Raw genomic sequence first — 16,667 nt, forward strand, 5'->3', positions numbered from 1 at the left:
CCTCGCGGGCCCCGGGGGGGGGGCGTTTTTCGCCCCCCCCCTGGCGAATATTTGCGATAGCTCCCAAACGCTTAGGGATAGGAAAGCGAAACTTTCAGTACCTTTTCTCACATCAATTTGACATCTTCTGAAGTAGAAAATTTGGACCTAGCCCCATTGATGACGTCACAAGTTCCATTTTTCTAGACCCCTGCACGGCAAACTTCGGCGTCACAGGCGCAAACTTCAAATAGCTGCTAAAAATAGAGTTTTAGAGATAAAGACAAATTACGAGCACAGTTGTGTAGCGTTTGACTTAGAGAAAAATAGAAAAATAGTTTTGGTGACCTGAGGTCAGAGGTCAGGTCAACGACCCCGAAATGTGATTTTAGTTTTTCGCAAATAACTTCGACAAAAAAGGTCCTAGAGCTACGGCAATGGTACCATCGCATTCGCCTTGTCAAGCCGCGTCGAATGATATATATTTTGTTCGGAAAAGGTCAAGTTTTATGTTGACCTCATGTGACCTCGAATGACCTCTGGTTGACCTTGACACATGAGAGGTCATTTATGATGGATTTATACCCGCTGATCACGAATCTGGCATCTATTTTCCTCTAAGCCTTCATTTAGAGCTTCTAGATGGCAAAATTGTCTTATTTATTATTACTAGCTTGAATCAGTGAAATAGCCTCTAGCAGGGATACTCTTCTGTGACCTTGACCTTTGAGCAGCCTTGTATCGTAAGATGAACCACAAATAGGGAACTGATAAGCCTCAAAACATTTCAAAACATCTTGGAAGCTAGCACGCAAGATGTGCGAAAAAGTGCCAAATTTGAGGTCAATTTTAAGCGTGACCTTGACCTTGACCTTTAATTTTAAGCACATTTTCGGAATCCTCAGATTCTCTTCTTTCGTTTGACACCCAATTTTGCCGGTTTGATGCAGCCTGCCGTCCTCTAGAAGGCTTACTTTGAGATCACTACACATGTGCCGGTTTTTGCCTTTGACCTTGACCTCTGACCTTGAAAATTGACCTGAGGTCAAAAATTTTAGGTGCTTTAGAATCGTCTCGTAAGGACCTTTCGTTTGGTACCGCTTTCGTTTCCGTAGCTCCCTTATTTACGGAGTTAGACAGGGGGGCGAAAAACGCCCCCCCCCCCCGGGCTGCGGTGGTTGGGATTACCCCCCGGGCCCGGCCGGGTTAAAGCATTTTGATTAATGACCTTACCCTCGTAGTTTGAAAAAAGTTAGATCAAAACACTTGTTTATTAATAATTTCGAGCACAGCTCTTCATCAGAATACAAAGCTAAAAATGTCACGAGACATTTTTAGCTTTGTATTCTGATGAAGAGCTGTGCTCGAAATTATTAATAAACAAGTGTTTTGATTTAACTTTTGCAAACTACGAGGGTAAGGTCATTAATCAAAATGCATTTGCTTTTGTGATGGTCTTCAAAACTTACATTTGTGCTGAAGAAAAAAAGAAATGGAGCATGTGATTGAACACATACCGAGCCGATGACCCACTGTCAAAATGTTTAGCCCGATATCTTCGAAAATGGGTAAGTTGGCCGCTTTACTTTTTGCGGTAGTCAATATTGACAATATTAACCCTCGCATGTGTGCGGCGTTTTCCAGCTTCTAATGTGTAGGGGGGGGGGGTCGGTCGGACCCCCCTGCCGTTCGGCCCCTGATCGAGCTAGAGCTTCGCGGAAAAACGAGGGTTATTCCCGTGACAAGAGGAAGCCGATGATAACCAATTTTAAGGTCCTAGGTCATTGGTTGACCTTCCAGGTCAGGTCAATGTTCCAAAAGTCGGGAAAATCGGGACCTGCTAGAACTGCGTAAAGTGAAGCTGTTAGCGGGTTTTCCGGGGTGCTGATCACGAATATCATGTTAGTTTTGATAACAGATGATTTATTCATGCAATTAGGCCAGATCGGGTCAGGTCAGGTCAGGTCAACCATTAGGCGTCCTACCGGCTATCCATAGTAGGTGTCAACTACCACTGGCGGCGTCGTAGCATGTTACGAAGGCACTAAAACTACTTCATAAACGTTCAAATGGATGCTAAATTCGAAATCAGCCCGAAAAACTACCCTAGAAACATGTAATACTCGAAAAAGTGAACCGAGGTCATCAAAGGTCAATGACCTGACCTGACCTTCAGGTGACCTTCACATCCACCGTGATGCATGGGACGAACATCATTTCACATGTTTGGACGTCTATAATCACAAAAAGACCATGGAAACGCGCGGATAATGTGAGCTGACATACGCCAAATCACGATTCCGGCCGAACATGGTCTCGAGAATCAGGTCACAGGTCAAAGGTCTTTTGGGTCAGGGTCATGAAATTTTCAGAGTAGGTGTAAAACTGATCAACTCGAGGGTGCTTAAAGTTTCGTCGTTATCGGCCGCTCTTTGCGCGAGTTATTTACGAAAAACCATGGGGGGGGGGGCTCATCCGAACCCCCTACTCATGCGAGGGAATTAATGCTTCCAAATGCACTTATCGGTCGGTACCTTTTCGACATGGTGTATACTAGAGGTGGCAAAAGATGAAAATTTTGAGAACTAGACTCGAACCAGACCCGGCTGGACATTTCTGGAACCAATCGGACCCGGTCTTAGTTGGAACCGGAACCAGTTGGACCCGTTCGCCAAAAGCCAATTAATACAAACTACTTGTAGGAATCATTAGTTGCATCATGTAAAACAGCCTATTTCCCACTGGGAATACTCATGAGCTACTGTGTGCAAAGAAACATTCACTTCATTCACTTCATATTTTGCAATAATGTGTAGTGTGCAAGATGTATAGTTTATGGTAGGACCCGGTTGGCCCGTCAGCAAATTTCCAGGAACCGGTCTGGACCCATATGGGACATGGGTCCAGACTGGTTCTTTGGACCGGGTCCTCGGGTCCACATTTTGCCACCTCAGTATACACCCCCCTCAAAGCTCGTAACGGGTGTCGCTCCCTACCCCCCCCCCCCCCCCGCTTCACCGGCCATGGCTGGATTTCTGCACCCATGCACCCACAATGTTCCAGCCGTTCCTACGCCCATGCGTCTGTGAGCCCGGGACGGGCAGCCATTTACCGCCTGTGGCCCGGGGTGGCGGCAGTGACCGATCTGGCCGGTTTATCAAGCTGTTTCGCCGAGTTTCGGGTAGAGGTTCAAGGCAAATGGACATCACGTGAATGCCGCCCGGCTGGCCCGGAAAATGGACAGCATTACTCACCAGAAATGGTCGGCTACGGACGGTTTGAATAGCCGGGCCGGGTCGGCCGGACTGCCCGACCGGTGGTAGTTTCTTGGTGGTGATTGTAGTCTCCGATGTGCTGTTATTCTCGTGTCCGTCAGTTGCAGTCTCCGATGTGGTGTTATTCTCATATCTTTTGTTTGCAGTTTCCAATGTGGTATTGTCATGTCTGTTGGTTGCAGTCTCAGATGTGCTGTTATTCTCGTGTCCGCCGGTTGCAGTCTCCATTGTAGTGTTATTCTCACGTCCGTTGGTTGCAGTCTCCATTGTAGTGTTATCTTCATGTTCGTTGTTGCAGTCTCCTGTTTGGTGTTATTTTCTTGTCCGTTGGTTGCAGTTTCCGTTGTAGTCCTTCTCTCATGTCCGTTTGTTGCAGTCTCAGGTGTGGTGCTTTTCTCGTGTCCATTAGTTTCATGCAGCCCCTCAGGTGCAGTGCGATTATCATGTGCCTTAGGTGCAGTTTCCTATGTGGTGGTGTTGTCGTGTCCGTTATTGCAGTCCCCTACATGGTGCTATTATCATGTCCGTTGATTAGGTCTCCTATGTGGTGTTAAATTTATGTTCGTTGTTTGAAGTGTCCTATGTGTACCTAAGTATCATGCCCGTAGGCTGCAGTCTCCGAAATGTTATCCTCATGTCCGTCAGTTGCCGTCACCGATGTAGTGTTATTCTCGCCTGCGTTGGTTGCAGTTTCCGATGTGGTGTTATTAGCATGGCCTTTGGCTGCAGTCTCCGACGTGGCCGGTAATGTGTGTTACTTGTAGTCCTCCATTTGGTGTTATGCTCTTGTCCGTTACGTGCAGTCTCCTACACGGTGTTATTTTCATGTCCGGTGGTTGCAGTCTCCGATATGATGCTATTCTTATGTCCGTTGGTTGAGGTTCCAGTTTCCGGTGTATTAGTCTCACTCTCATGCCCGTTGGTTGCTGTCTCCGAAATGTTAGTCTCATGTCCGTTGGTTGCAGTCTTATATTTGGTGTTATTCTTTTGTCCGTCAGTTGCAGTGTCCGATGTGGTGTTATTCTCTTGTCCGTTGGCTGCAGTCTGCGATGTGGGGTTAGTCTGATCTCCGTTGGTACTGGATGTAGTTTTCATCACTGCTGGGGCCGGAAGACTGATATTACAAAGACATATATCATCTGATCGCTTCGGTATGCGCTGATCGAAACCTTGCAAATGTAAAAACCCAATAAATGCAGACTGTCGAAACACGAGCATCTGGAAAAATCAAAAGTGCATGTTGTGCAACATACCGTGCAGGCATTTCTGTAGAGCACGTGGAGGTTGAATGACAAACAAGTTCGGTAGCATTCGTCAGCCGCCCCCGGTCGTCGGTGTACGTTGGTTGCGTTGTTTTTGGTCGACTATCGAGCGACGACCAGTGAGTTCACCGATCAGTGATTGGTGCACAGGGAATGTGAAATTGGACGCTATTTGGAGCCGCTGACTGGACGCGCCAGTCACGCGATACAGATAGCACGCTTGTGACACGTACCGATTGCACGATTACAGGGAAAAACTGCGGCTGTATGACCGACTGGTGCTGTGGCGGCGGGTTCATTTTTAGCCATGTGCTACTCATGCCGTGCAGACGTGCGTGGTGCGGCTGTGTCGGGACAACTCACTGGCGTCAGAGGTTAGACTGCGATCATAACGAAATGTGACAGCGGTCAGTGAGTAAGAGTATGAGAGCGGACTGGGAACTGAGTCACAAAATTGCTTGAAGATCGTTAGTGAATTAGATGCCATTGAGTTGAGTTAATATTGTTATGATCGGCCATCCTTTAGATTTTCTCGTAGACTCAGTCGTGTATTGACTATTGAGTCATTTATTGGGTTATTAATGTGCTATTTGTGCATCACTCTTCCTTGTTCAATGGACCGCATGGTTACACCGCACTTCCATGCATTATGCACATACTCTCTGATACAATGGACATTGTTGTTTGTTGCTGACGCTCGTGATCCAGCACACAGCACTAGCAGGCGATGCAGTGGTAGCCAACTAGCCAATGACGGGCGGGATTCCTGCACGAAAGGGCGGCCGTTAAAGCCGACCGTTTTTCGTCGTTTTACCCATGGTGTAGGCTATACGCTAGGCAACGTGACAATGACTACCTGAACACTGTGGTTCATTGATCAATGCACTAGTCGCCATTGATGCGGTTTCGGCTTTCATAAAAGGATGGGTCGATCAACGAAAGATAAGTAGATTTTACCTTTTATATCGCACGATCAGACCAAACCATCGATGCGCACTGCGACTGCATACCTCCCGCGTCTGAGTCCGGGCCCGCAGCAGGGGGAGGGGGGGGGGGGGGTGTCCCCGGTGCGGGTCGCTATAATCCGTTAAGCCTCAGATCACGACACCGTTGCTATAGGCGAGCGCCGCCGCCCGGCCCGCCGGTCCCATATAGCGGACGGTCGCTTACCGGCGCCGATCACAGACACAGACAAGCTCCAGATTAGTCCGCCAAGAACGGACAGGCAGGTATGCAGGGCCGGCTGGCGTGCGCTTATGTAGATTAGGAAAATATTTTGGTATCAGCATGCCCCACCCAGGATTGATATGAAAAAGTAGACCTCAGTTGTACTTAGCGGCTGAATAGAATGAGCTCTTTGTACTTTTAATCTTCCCAGCGTCATTTTCGGCAGTAAAGCAGCACGACGTTGGCCACTGCTGCCCTATATTCAGAACTCTGGTAATATCGGGGCACTTATTCATCCCAACAAAGAAAATACTAGTATACCCCGCTATAGGGCACCCCGGGATGATATACGTAACCCAGATCGGACAGCCAACCAAGACGAGATTTCTCTGTTTAACATATTGCATGCATGTGCTCTTCGTCTCACGACGGATAAAACAGATCTGACTTATCAGTGGAAGCCGTGTTGTGCGGGTCCCGGGTCGTTGACCCAGTCCCGGGGCTGACGTGGCGTGGTGGTTCGTCCCAGCTCCCGTCATGTTCGTCCGGTTGGTAATCGTCCTGATTATACCCGGGAGGTTCTCTGAGGGCCAGCCATTCAGGAGAGACAATATCCGCCGGGTTTCATTTTCATTTTCAGGTTTTAGGATGGTTTGGACAGATTGTTGAATAGTTGGGCATTGTATGTTGATATGCCTATTTTTGATGAGTGGGCATTCAGAAGGGTAAGCTGACATAACAAAGACATTTACGGCTGACGTCCGATAGTGCGTGGCTACCTTTTGCAATTAGTTCTATAAATCTATCGTCCTGATCCAGTGCTTGTCCCGGTCCGCCTGCGACCCGTTAATCCGTACCTGCCGCCGGTGCTGACAGTAGTCATCAATCATCGGTCCTCCGTCCTCGTTCTGCCAGTTCCGAGCCGAACTGGCGGCGGACGGTGGACGGGCTGAGCTCCTACCTATCAGAACGGCGCTCTGTGATCGGGCGAGTTCGACGCCGATCCCTCCGAACCTCCTCGGCTTGTCGGTAACCTGTCAGTGACCGATCGGCTACCAGTCCGGTCCGGTTAGGGTAATTTATTTCCGGTTTGGTCCGTCCTCCGGAGCCTGTCCTTTCGTCCGCCGGGACGTCCCTGGCCGTCTCGGCGGGGCACCCTCGGTCCGCTCAGGTGCGCCCGGAGAGGGTCTCCTCTCATCTCCCAGAGCCTACGGCGGAGAAACGAGGCGCGCCATGACTCACCCAGGTGCGCTCTCTGTGACGTCACCCGTCTCTGACACACGTCGTGACGTCACAGGCGTCTCTCGGACTCGGCTCGGCGGCTGCGGCGACCGTCCGCGACGCCGGGCTGTGGCGGCTCGGGCGCCGCGCGGACGCCGCTGGCAGTCAGTGCCGGCGGAGCTGACGCCTCCGCGATAACACCGGACCTCCGGTGTTCCGTTTCTGCCGGGACGCCAAACGCACACAGCGCGACTCACAGAGGAACACACACCGCCCACCGCGGAGCTCGGCGCGGCCGGCTCGCTCGCCGATGACGTCACAGCCGGTTACGCGAGGCAGGCGCGGCCTTCCGGAGCCGGTTCCAGCGACCGGTGACTGGGACCCGACCGGCCGGCCAGCCGAGGCCGACGCCGCAGTCGGCCGGCAGCGGGCGCGCAGGCTACACGCGCCTCCCGCCCCGCACGTGAGTCATGACGAGTGAGATGTGTGTGATGCTGGCAGTGCTGGCGGTGGTCCTTCAGAGGGCCGCCGCGTTCAATGTGGACACCCGGCACCCGGTGCTGTTCCGCGGACCGCCCGGCGCGGCGGACGCTCATTTTGGCCTGGCCGTGGCGCTGACCACGGGCGCCGCTGAACCCTGGGTGCTGGTCGGCGCGCCGCGTGCTAACTCATCTCTGGGCCTGCACCCGGAGATCCGTGAGCCTGGCGCGCTGTACCGGTGTCCGGCACTGGGAGTCGGACTCTGCGAGGAGGTGCTGGTCGACACGGAAGGTAACGAGCCAGCGCCGGACTTCTCCTACACGAACCTGCGGGACGGCGGCTGGCTGGGTGGTACCATTGACGCCGAGCCGGGCCCCGATGGAAGGACGGTGGTGTGCGCGCCGCGCTGGCGAAACCAGCGCTACGGCGGCCACTACCTCGGCAACGGCGCCTGCTACGTGGGAGGGCCGAGCGCTGCCGACGCTGGCTTCGAGAAGCTGGTGCCGCTCTCTTCGCGCGACAAACAGTACACAACACAGCTGGGCGTCAACGCCTACCTCTTCTCGTACGGCGAGGCCGGCATCTCGGCGCACCTGGGCTCGGACGGCCGGCTGGTGCTCGGCGCGCCCGGTGTGTTTGATTGGACGGGGACGATCGGAACATACAGCTCACCGGACCAGGGAGAGAAGACGCTCCGGGTGCCCAACCCGGCTACTTTCCCCGACTTCATGAGCCGGTACGACTACTTTGGCTACGCGGTTGGCTCCGGGAGGTTCCTCGCCGGAGAGCCGGGGACCCAGCTGCTGGTGGGTGCGCCCCGCGCCGCCGGCGCCCGCGGGAAGGTGTTCCTCCTCACCCTCGGAGCCGACGACAACCAGGTGTTCAATGTTATCGCCGAGCGTGTCGGAGATGATGTGGGAGACTACTACGGCGGCGCCGTGCTGGCCGCTGACGTCAACGGAGACGGACTGGATGACGCGCTGGTGGGGGCGCCCCTCACGGCTGGCGACAGCTTTGACGAGGGCCGTGTGTACGTGCTGCTGAGCTCCGGCGACGGTCAGCTGCGGGAGGAGGCTCGACTGGTCGGCCAGTCGGAGGGAGGGAGATTCGGCACTACCATCGCCTCGCTCGGAGACCTGGATGGTGACGGCTACCAGGACGTGGCCGTGGCCGCGCCGTATGAGGACGAAGGACGCGGCGCCGTCTACATATTCCGCGGAGGGATCGGCTTTGTCACAGAACCGGCACAAAGGATCGCTGCCGTCGACATCAGTGATGCTCTACAGGGTTTCGGCATCAGCATCTCGCGCGGTGTTGACCTGGACGGTAACGCGATGCCGGACTTTGCGGTGGGTGCGTACGGCAGCGGTGACGTGGTGCTGCTGCGCTCCAGCCCAGTGATCCAGTTCGTTAGTTCGCTGACCTCCGACCCGCCTCGTCTCGACATGTCCGTCAGCGAGTTCGAGGTGCGCGCCTGTCTGGCGTTCAGTGGTGCCGCGCTGTCGACGGTTCGCGTGCGAGTGTCGCTGAAGATGGAATCCTTTCACGCACAGGGCGTTTTTCGGCTCCCGACAGGCCAGAACGCCAGGGAGGCCAACTTTACCGTGACCATGCGACGAGACCAGCCCACGTGTGAGAACGTGGCTGTTGAGATCCTGGCCAACAGCTCGCTGATCGACTACACCAAGCCGATGCAGCTCAGCATGCGGTACGAAGTGGCTAATGAGGACGGCGACCGCGTGCAGCCGGTGATTGTAGATACAGACACCGAGAAACGCGCCGCAGATTACGAAGTGGTGGAATCAGGTGGGCTCAAGAAACGGCGGAGGAGGCAGGCCTTCGGCGGTGCTCGGCCGGGCGATACCTTCTGCGCCAGCTGCCCGGTGGCCAACGTGAACCTGCCGAACCAGCGCGGCACCTCGCTGACGGTGCCGTTCTCAGTCGGCTGTGGTCTGGATGCCATCTGCCAGACCGACCTGCGCCTGCAGCACCGGTTCCCCGGCCTCAGCGGCGACCGGTACGTCATCGGCAGCACCCGGACGCTGGAGCTGGAGCTGATGCTGACGAACGGCGCCGAGCCGGCCTCGCTGCCACAGCTGACGGTCTCCATCCCCGCCGCGGTTGGTCTGCGCCGGCTGCCGCCCGCCTGTCGCGAGGGCGGCGGCGGACGCTCCTCCGCTGGCGAGACCATCATCTGTAACGTGCGGCCGCACCCGTTCTACAACACCTCGGAGCACACCCTGGCGCTGCTACTTGACACTTACGGCGTCACCGGCGATCTGCGCGAGCTCACCTTCAACGTGTCGGCCGGATCGGCCGGCGTCGAGCTGACTCCCGCAGACAATATCGCCAACATCACTTTGACGCTTGTCAACGAGGCGGATGTGGAAGTTCGTGGCAGTTCACGAGACGCCACCATCCTCTTTGACAACTCTGACGAGGCCAAGAAGGAGTACGAGCACGTGCAGCACACGTACCTCGTGTCCAAGTACCTGCCGACGCCAGTGAGCTCGGTGAACATCTCCTTCCTAGCGCCGGTAGCGGTGCTCGCTGACGACGGGAAGTATGTTGACATTGCGCGAGTGTACCCGCCCGAGGCGTTCCTCAACGGTCAGCCGCTGTCCTGTGTCGTCGAGGACGGCAAGTACCTCCTGGCGGGCAGCGAGGAGAGTCACGATGCAAATGGAGCGCATGATGGACTACGGAGACTCGACTTCGATGACCTGCAGGCCGAAGAGTCGAGGCTGTCGCAGTCTGTGTCGCCCTCCGCCGGGCAGTCTTCTACAGCGGCAGTACATAACGTAAGACAGCGCTGGAGGCGGAGTGCTCAGCCCAGACCGGAGGTTCCAGTTGCCGAGTCCTCTGCACCGAAGGCTGAGCTCCTGTTGGACGATACTGACGCGCTGGTGATCGACTGTTCCCCGGGCAGTCGCGCCCGCTGTGTTCCCATCACCTGCCGCGCCGTCTCGCTACTCGAGACCAGCGACCGAGTGACCGTGTCGCTCGAGCTCCGTGTCGAGGTAGCTGCGCTCACCAAGATGGGCGTCCGACGCGCTCTCATCTCCACCGTGGGCGCCGCGCGCATCGCCGACGCGTCAGTGTCTGCGGAGGTGAACAGGCGTCCGGACACGGCGCGCGCCACCACGGAGCTACTGGGCGCGGCGCTGGTGCCCGAGGAGGTGCCCATCTGGATCGTGGTGGTAGCCGTACTGGGCGCGCTCCTGCTGCTGGCCCTCATCACGCAGGGCCTGGCCATGGCCGGCTTCTTCCGGCGCAGCAGCAAGGAGGCGATGGAGGAGCAGCAGCAGGCGCAGCAGGCGCAGTGGCAGCAGCCGGCGCCGCTGCCGCAGCCTCTTGCCTCCGAACAGGAGGAGCAGGAGGCCGCCGAGGACTTTGGAGAGGAGGAGTCGGTCAAAGATGACTTCGGGGACAACATGTTCATCGTGCCCGGTCCACCGGTCGGGAAGGGAACGTAGTGTCGGTGCACGAATAGAGATCGTGAATTGGCTGTGATCTTTGGGATGAGGTTGTCGGTGTCTGCAGCAAATCGACAACGCCCTCCCATCTAATGTTTGAAGTCAGAGAGATTGAAACGTGCATCGAGTCGAGGCCAAAGCTTCAATAAGGTATCTGATGGAACGTTTTTGTTGCTATTGATATGTGATGAGAAACACGTTGCGGGATTTCCTAATCATGTCGCTCTATCTGAGACATTGGGGATGCTGTGGAAACGACGCCTTTAACTTTTTCATGCAGCGCTGCTATTCCGTTTGTTGCAAATGTTTAGTACCGAAACGGGATGATGAGTATTACAGCTCTGTCTGTATGAGCATATCCCAATCCACGTGCTTATGCGTATTCTATTTAAGCAAGTGTATTTTATTGAAGAGACCTCATGTGATATTGCTCAAGTGTATTTTATGCATGCCTATGTAAAATGTATCACTGATTAATTATTGTCCTAGTCCATTGTGTGGCTGAAATACATCCGACGCTTCCCAAATATGCTTATTTCTTATTGTTTCAGCAACGATTATTTCATTGATAGGCCATGAATGGGTATCGAAACATCGCTGCATATGATAACTTCAGGCCCATAACCGTAACCTACAGAAACAAACTTCAATAGGTAAGCTTTTCCAAACCGGCGTCGGTTAACCTCGGCCCATGTAGATCACGGTTTGTGCACTATCTCTGCGTTACAGTGTACTTACCTGGTGTCCGTTTTCATCCCTGGTTAGGTCACTGTATGACGGGGTGCTGTGAACTAGCACACGATACCTGATCTCGGGCCGGTGATCACGCGAACCGCGCGTGATAGGTGAATCAACAATTCAGAGAGGTGCACACTGCACACAGCTGGAGACTTAGAGGATGAGACATTGGCCACTCACTCATAGACAGGGAGATAGGAGAGAGACAAAGGGCGAGCGAGCAGGAGAAAGAGAGAGGGAGAGGTGTGAGCGAGCGAGAGGGGAGCGAGATAGGAAGCATACTTAATTGGCACATAAAAGTGAAGATACGATGATACGCCTGTGTCCTTGGCCTCGAGCCCAGAAGACGAGGCGCTGGCGATATGCATTAGAGGCCGGCCGTCTCGCCCCCGCTACATAATGGCACGGGCGCTGTTTATGTTTCAGACCTTGATTTTACAACAGCGGCTCCAGGAAAGCGGGACTCGAGGGTATGATGTATGCAGGGCCAGGGAATACCAATGAATGGGGCCGTGGCCAGGGGCGCGGGAACTACTTTCCGACTGGGGGGGCACACCATAATAGAGATCAACCTAGGGTACCCCCAAATCTAGTTTTCTCACCGGTTTTAGGCCACTTATTTTTTACCCCTCGGCTTTTTCAACAAAAAAGAAAACATTTGCAAAAAAGTGTGGTATTCCATCTCAAAGCTGTGGGGGCACCGCCCCCACGGCCCCAGAGTTGGGGGGGGGGGGGGCAAGCTGCCCCCACTGCCCCCCCCCCCCCCCCCCCGGCTCCCGCGCCTATGGCCGTGGCATTGCCGCCATTTTCGGACCTGTATCTTTAAGGCACCGAGACCGTTTGTATGAGGATGGCTCACTGCTGTGTTCCAAACGTTTATCGTTTTCTCATTGACCGGTCACTGTATTGCGCTGCGAAGTTTCAGAGGGTGCATAATAAACAAGGTCTCAAAAACTACTCAGCATATACATTTGTAACTCTACATTATTCAACTGGTACTTTTTCCAAGACCAGCTATACCCTGTTGCCGATATGGTAATTGCTCCTGACATGCATTCCCGGCTATACGTCGCAGTGCCGGAATCAAACGTAGCTGACTTCTGAGTTCTGGTCGCCAGTTTGGAGCGGAGGAGGGACCACCGCCGCCTTTCACCGGCGTTTGCTGGCACCGAGCCCGGTAATACGACTCACATGTACCGGATCCGATAAGTGCCGTATATACCGGAACCACCACAGTCGCCGGCGCGGCCCGGCTGATTTCACCCCATGACCGGGCCGGGGCACGGCCAGTCGGCTGACGTACTCATGGAACTGCAGCTTTTCCTGAGCTGGCGTTTGCACAGTCAACTGAAATACATTGTGCTATAGGTCAGGAAAACGCGGATATTAATTTGTGTCAGTTAGGTATAGTGCAGCAATTGCAGCAACAAAGGTCCGATTGCGTTAAGTTGTGAACCGTTTACACACCGGCCCCAATTATTATTATCTGAGGCTTTACCTAGGTTGTATTCAGTAACAATCGGAGTAATGCTTTGAACGCAGACCCAGTCCGATACCTAGTTCATACAGCTTACGTTACCTATCTTTCTAGTTGAGCTTTATTTGCCATTGGGTCTACAGTGCAGGGATATTTCTATCTCGCACTGCTCTGAGATGCAAAGATAAGAATTTGTTTTAGCATATGCCGAAGTATGCCTTTAGCATTAGCGCGAGCGTGCGGTAAAAGCTTTTTGGATTAAACCGCATAATGTTGAAGGCAATTGGTCAAAGGTTTCGGCCCATGGGCAAAACATTTTATCAGCGAACTTTTGAAGCATTTCCTGAGACGGAGGAAGGCGCTGGAAAAGAGCTTAACGTGGCTGCCTGCTGCTGATTTTATAGCACATGCCGACCTGTCACTGATCCATAGCATTCTTACATCTGGAAAGCCTCATCTTTTACGCTCTTATCTCTCTTACAACCACGAACACGTATGTCGGGATACTAGACAATCACACCTATTAGCTCTGTCACGTGTAAGAAACAACCATGGCAAGCGTCGATTTACGTACCGTGCTGCGTCCCTGTACAACCGAACAGCGTTGAACAATGGCTTTGCTGGCCTTAGTAAGTCAGTGTTCAAGTCCAAGATCAGGAACGTGCTGCGACTGAGTGGTACCGTCGGGTAGGATATTTACCTACTGTCATTGTCATTGTATCGCGCTACTGTGATCTTAGTTTACTTGTCATCTTCATGTGTTTCGTACTGTTATGACGATGATCGGAGAAAAGCCCTGCCTTATAGTGGATCGATCTTATAATGTTTAATAAATAAATAAATAAATAACTGATAGAAATCTAACGTGAACTTACGTGTTGCATTTGGTCGCTTTGAACTATTGAACAGATTGTAAATGTTGGTTTTCAATAAGATAATATTTTAAATCCTAATGTAGGTACAGACATATTAATTAATCACCTACATTTATGGCGTAAATTTCATGCCTTCTACAACTGCAATGAATTGACAAAAAACGCATTTCACATTGATCAGTAAAAACTTTATTCATACTGACATGGGTAAAAAACCAAGCGCTCACTTCACAGGATGGTATACCTTCCACTCTTCTCTAATATTGAAAACGAACGTTACTCTGGCTTCTCATATGACATAGGTTGAAGTAGATGTTCTTGGTTTGATATGAATCCAACTCAGAGCCAGACACAAGGATGGAACACAGTGATCTTGAGTCGGCTTGGTTTATTTTCTTGGTCAGGGAATATGTAGGTACATTTTTTAGTTCTTGATATTCGGTCTTGGTTTTTCCACTTCTTTCAAGCATGTAAAATTGTTAAAGGAGCTTAAATATGGAAATTAAACGGCATATGCTAAAATAAATATCACACTTGGGCCGAATGTTTCATTCAGGACCTCGGGCTTTGTTGAATTTTCCGCCCTCGACCTTCGGTCTCGTGCGGAAAACTCAACAAATCCCTCGGTCCTGAATGAAACATTTTACCGGCCCCGTGTGATATTATATAATATCTGCATCCCTCTGAGATGCAAAGATAAGGTCTCGAGGGCTCATAGCGAAAAATCAAGAGTTCATGTGATTATGGGTCATTAACCGAACGACATTGTTAATGGTTGTTTATGGATGAAACTTATGAAATAAGAACAAACTACTCTGAATCTTTTTTTACATAGACGAATGCATTTAAATATAATATCTTATTTATTAAGAATAAACCTCAACATAGAAAGATATAGGATTCCTCATGGCTCACTCGTGGAAGATCGGATATCTTTTCCTCGCGTGTTACAGAAAAACCTCGCTCCTTCGTCGCTCGTTTTTTCAGTAACCCGCTTGGAAAAGATATCCTTATCTTCCACTCGGAGCCATGAAGAATCCTCTATATCGTGAACAGCAGATGATTAATAAGTATGCTTCTCGCGGCTTATTTATTTCTCATACGATGGACAGAGCATGCGTGTAGTGCGGCACAGCATCAAATCATACACCATATGTTTGCATCGCACTGTTTGGGTATGTAACTCATCCTGTCAATAATTTGTCGGACGATTCCATATCAAGCTAAGCTCATTACATAGTATTGATATATGCGCTCCCATGACCATGACATTCCATAGCAGGCTGTGGCTGTGTTGGTCCTGGCTGTGTTGGGGCCGACGCGGCGGTCGGTCGGTCGGTGTGACCGTGAAAATTTCAGCTGGCGGCTCCCAGGGAGCTCGGCGACTGAGCCGGAGCCGAATACCTCCCGTGCAGCCGTATCGTACAGTCTCGCCACCACAATAGCCGAGATTGACATTCGTCATACGATTTTTCCGAGTGTCCCTCTACAACTAATCCTGGCTGGATGAGCCGAGCGAGATTCTTAACTCCGAACCCCATTGCCTGAGCGGTGCTTCGATGCTCCATCGGGCATCGATGATCGTTTATGCACATCGAGCAGGCTTTGAATAGACCTTAACATTACGTAGCTTTTCTGTGGCTGGCAATTTTGTATTCCGGAAAATGTTAATTCGGGATAGTGTTTCCAAGTGGTGTAATCTTTGTGGCCATGCTTCGACCTATCCAGGCTCCAGCTCAGCTGCCGATCATGCTTGGTAAAATTTTCCGCAGCAGCAAATCCAACGGGTGAATATTCTCGTCAGGTGCAGTGAAGCATGCTCAAGCGTTCAACAAAGACCTGCGGGTCGGCTGGGCGGGGCTGCGGGGGCGGAAACTCCTGCACTTTGGAAACTCCCGTCGGCGAGGCCCGATCACGTGTGCTCTCTGCCACAGGAGCAGCGGCGGCCGAGGGACTGAGAGGGGACGGACCAAATGTGCCCAGCGCGCACTGTAGGCATATATCGAGCGGCAGTTCTCCGTGCGCTGCTATTGTCGCAGTCGCGCTGCCATTGTCGTGGCCACCCGCGTCACGATTGTAGCTCGGGCGCCGGTCACGTCAGCGCTGGACTTTGCACGGTCAATGCGGCCGGATCATAACACGCGGCACCAATGCAGCGGTCAGCGACAGCTCTTAGCGGCGGGATAAGCCGGGGCGAGGACAGACAAAAGGCAACGCGCACAGACGTGATCTCATGTGAGAGGTGGCCTGTAGCGGGTGGCGCATAGTGACAGGGGTTGATCGTTGGTGACGGTCGCATGTTGGCCTTTGCGGTTGGTGATTGACCTGGCCGTGAGAGTCGTTTTGATAGATCTATAGTGCTTGCTAGTTGCTGTGCATTTATCTTTCCATTATACTTTATAGGGTGTCTGTAGTGTATCAGATAAATCATTGGTATGGTTTTCCACATCACTTCACATTTTATAGCATAGCCCACGTTACTTTCCTGCGTTGACGAATGCTTGTCCACGAAACTCTCGCAATCTAACAGCTCGTCCGACCGTCTCCTTTCCTTATTAGCATTTAACGCACTCTGCCGTGTCCATATGGGATATAAGACCGACATTTTACAGACATGTGTAAACACCGCGCCATGCCCATAGAGCTGCACTGACGAGAGTGAAAGTGTGCGCGGAATGCTGCCATTCATGACGTCACCGGTCATCGAGCCCGCTGAC

General features: G+C 52.5%; 1 protein-coding gene across 1 annotated transcript; it reads left to right on the top strand.

Annotated features, from left to right (window-relative positions):
• The first annotated feature begins 7,321 nt into the window (after nucleotides 1–7,321).
• Nucleotides 7,322–11,387, top strand: LOC122394318 (integrin alpha-PS5-like). Its single transcript, XM_043391106.1, has one exon. It carries the CDS (start codon nucleotides 7,375–7,377, stop codon nucleotides 10,858–10,860), a length of 3,486 nt encoding a protein of 1,161 aa, XP_043247041.1. The 5' UTR covers nucleotides 7,322–7,374; the 3' UTR covers nucleotides 10,861–11,387.
• The last annotated feature ends 5,280 nt before the right edge of the window (nucleotides 11,388–16,667 follow it).

Source organism: Amphibalanus amphitrite, unplaced genomic scaffold (assembly GCF_019059575.1).
Source record: "Amphibalanus amphitrite isolate SeventyFive unplaced genomic scaffold, NRLGWU_Aamphi_draft 000584F_arrow, whole genome shotgun sequence".
NCBI lineage: Eukaryota > Metazoa > Arthropoda > Thecostraca > Balanomorpha > Balanidae > Amphibalanus > Amphibalanus amphitrite.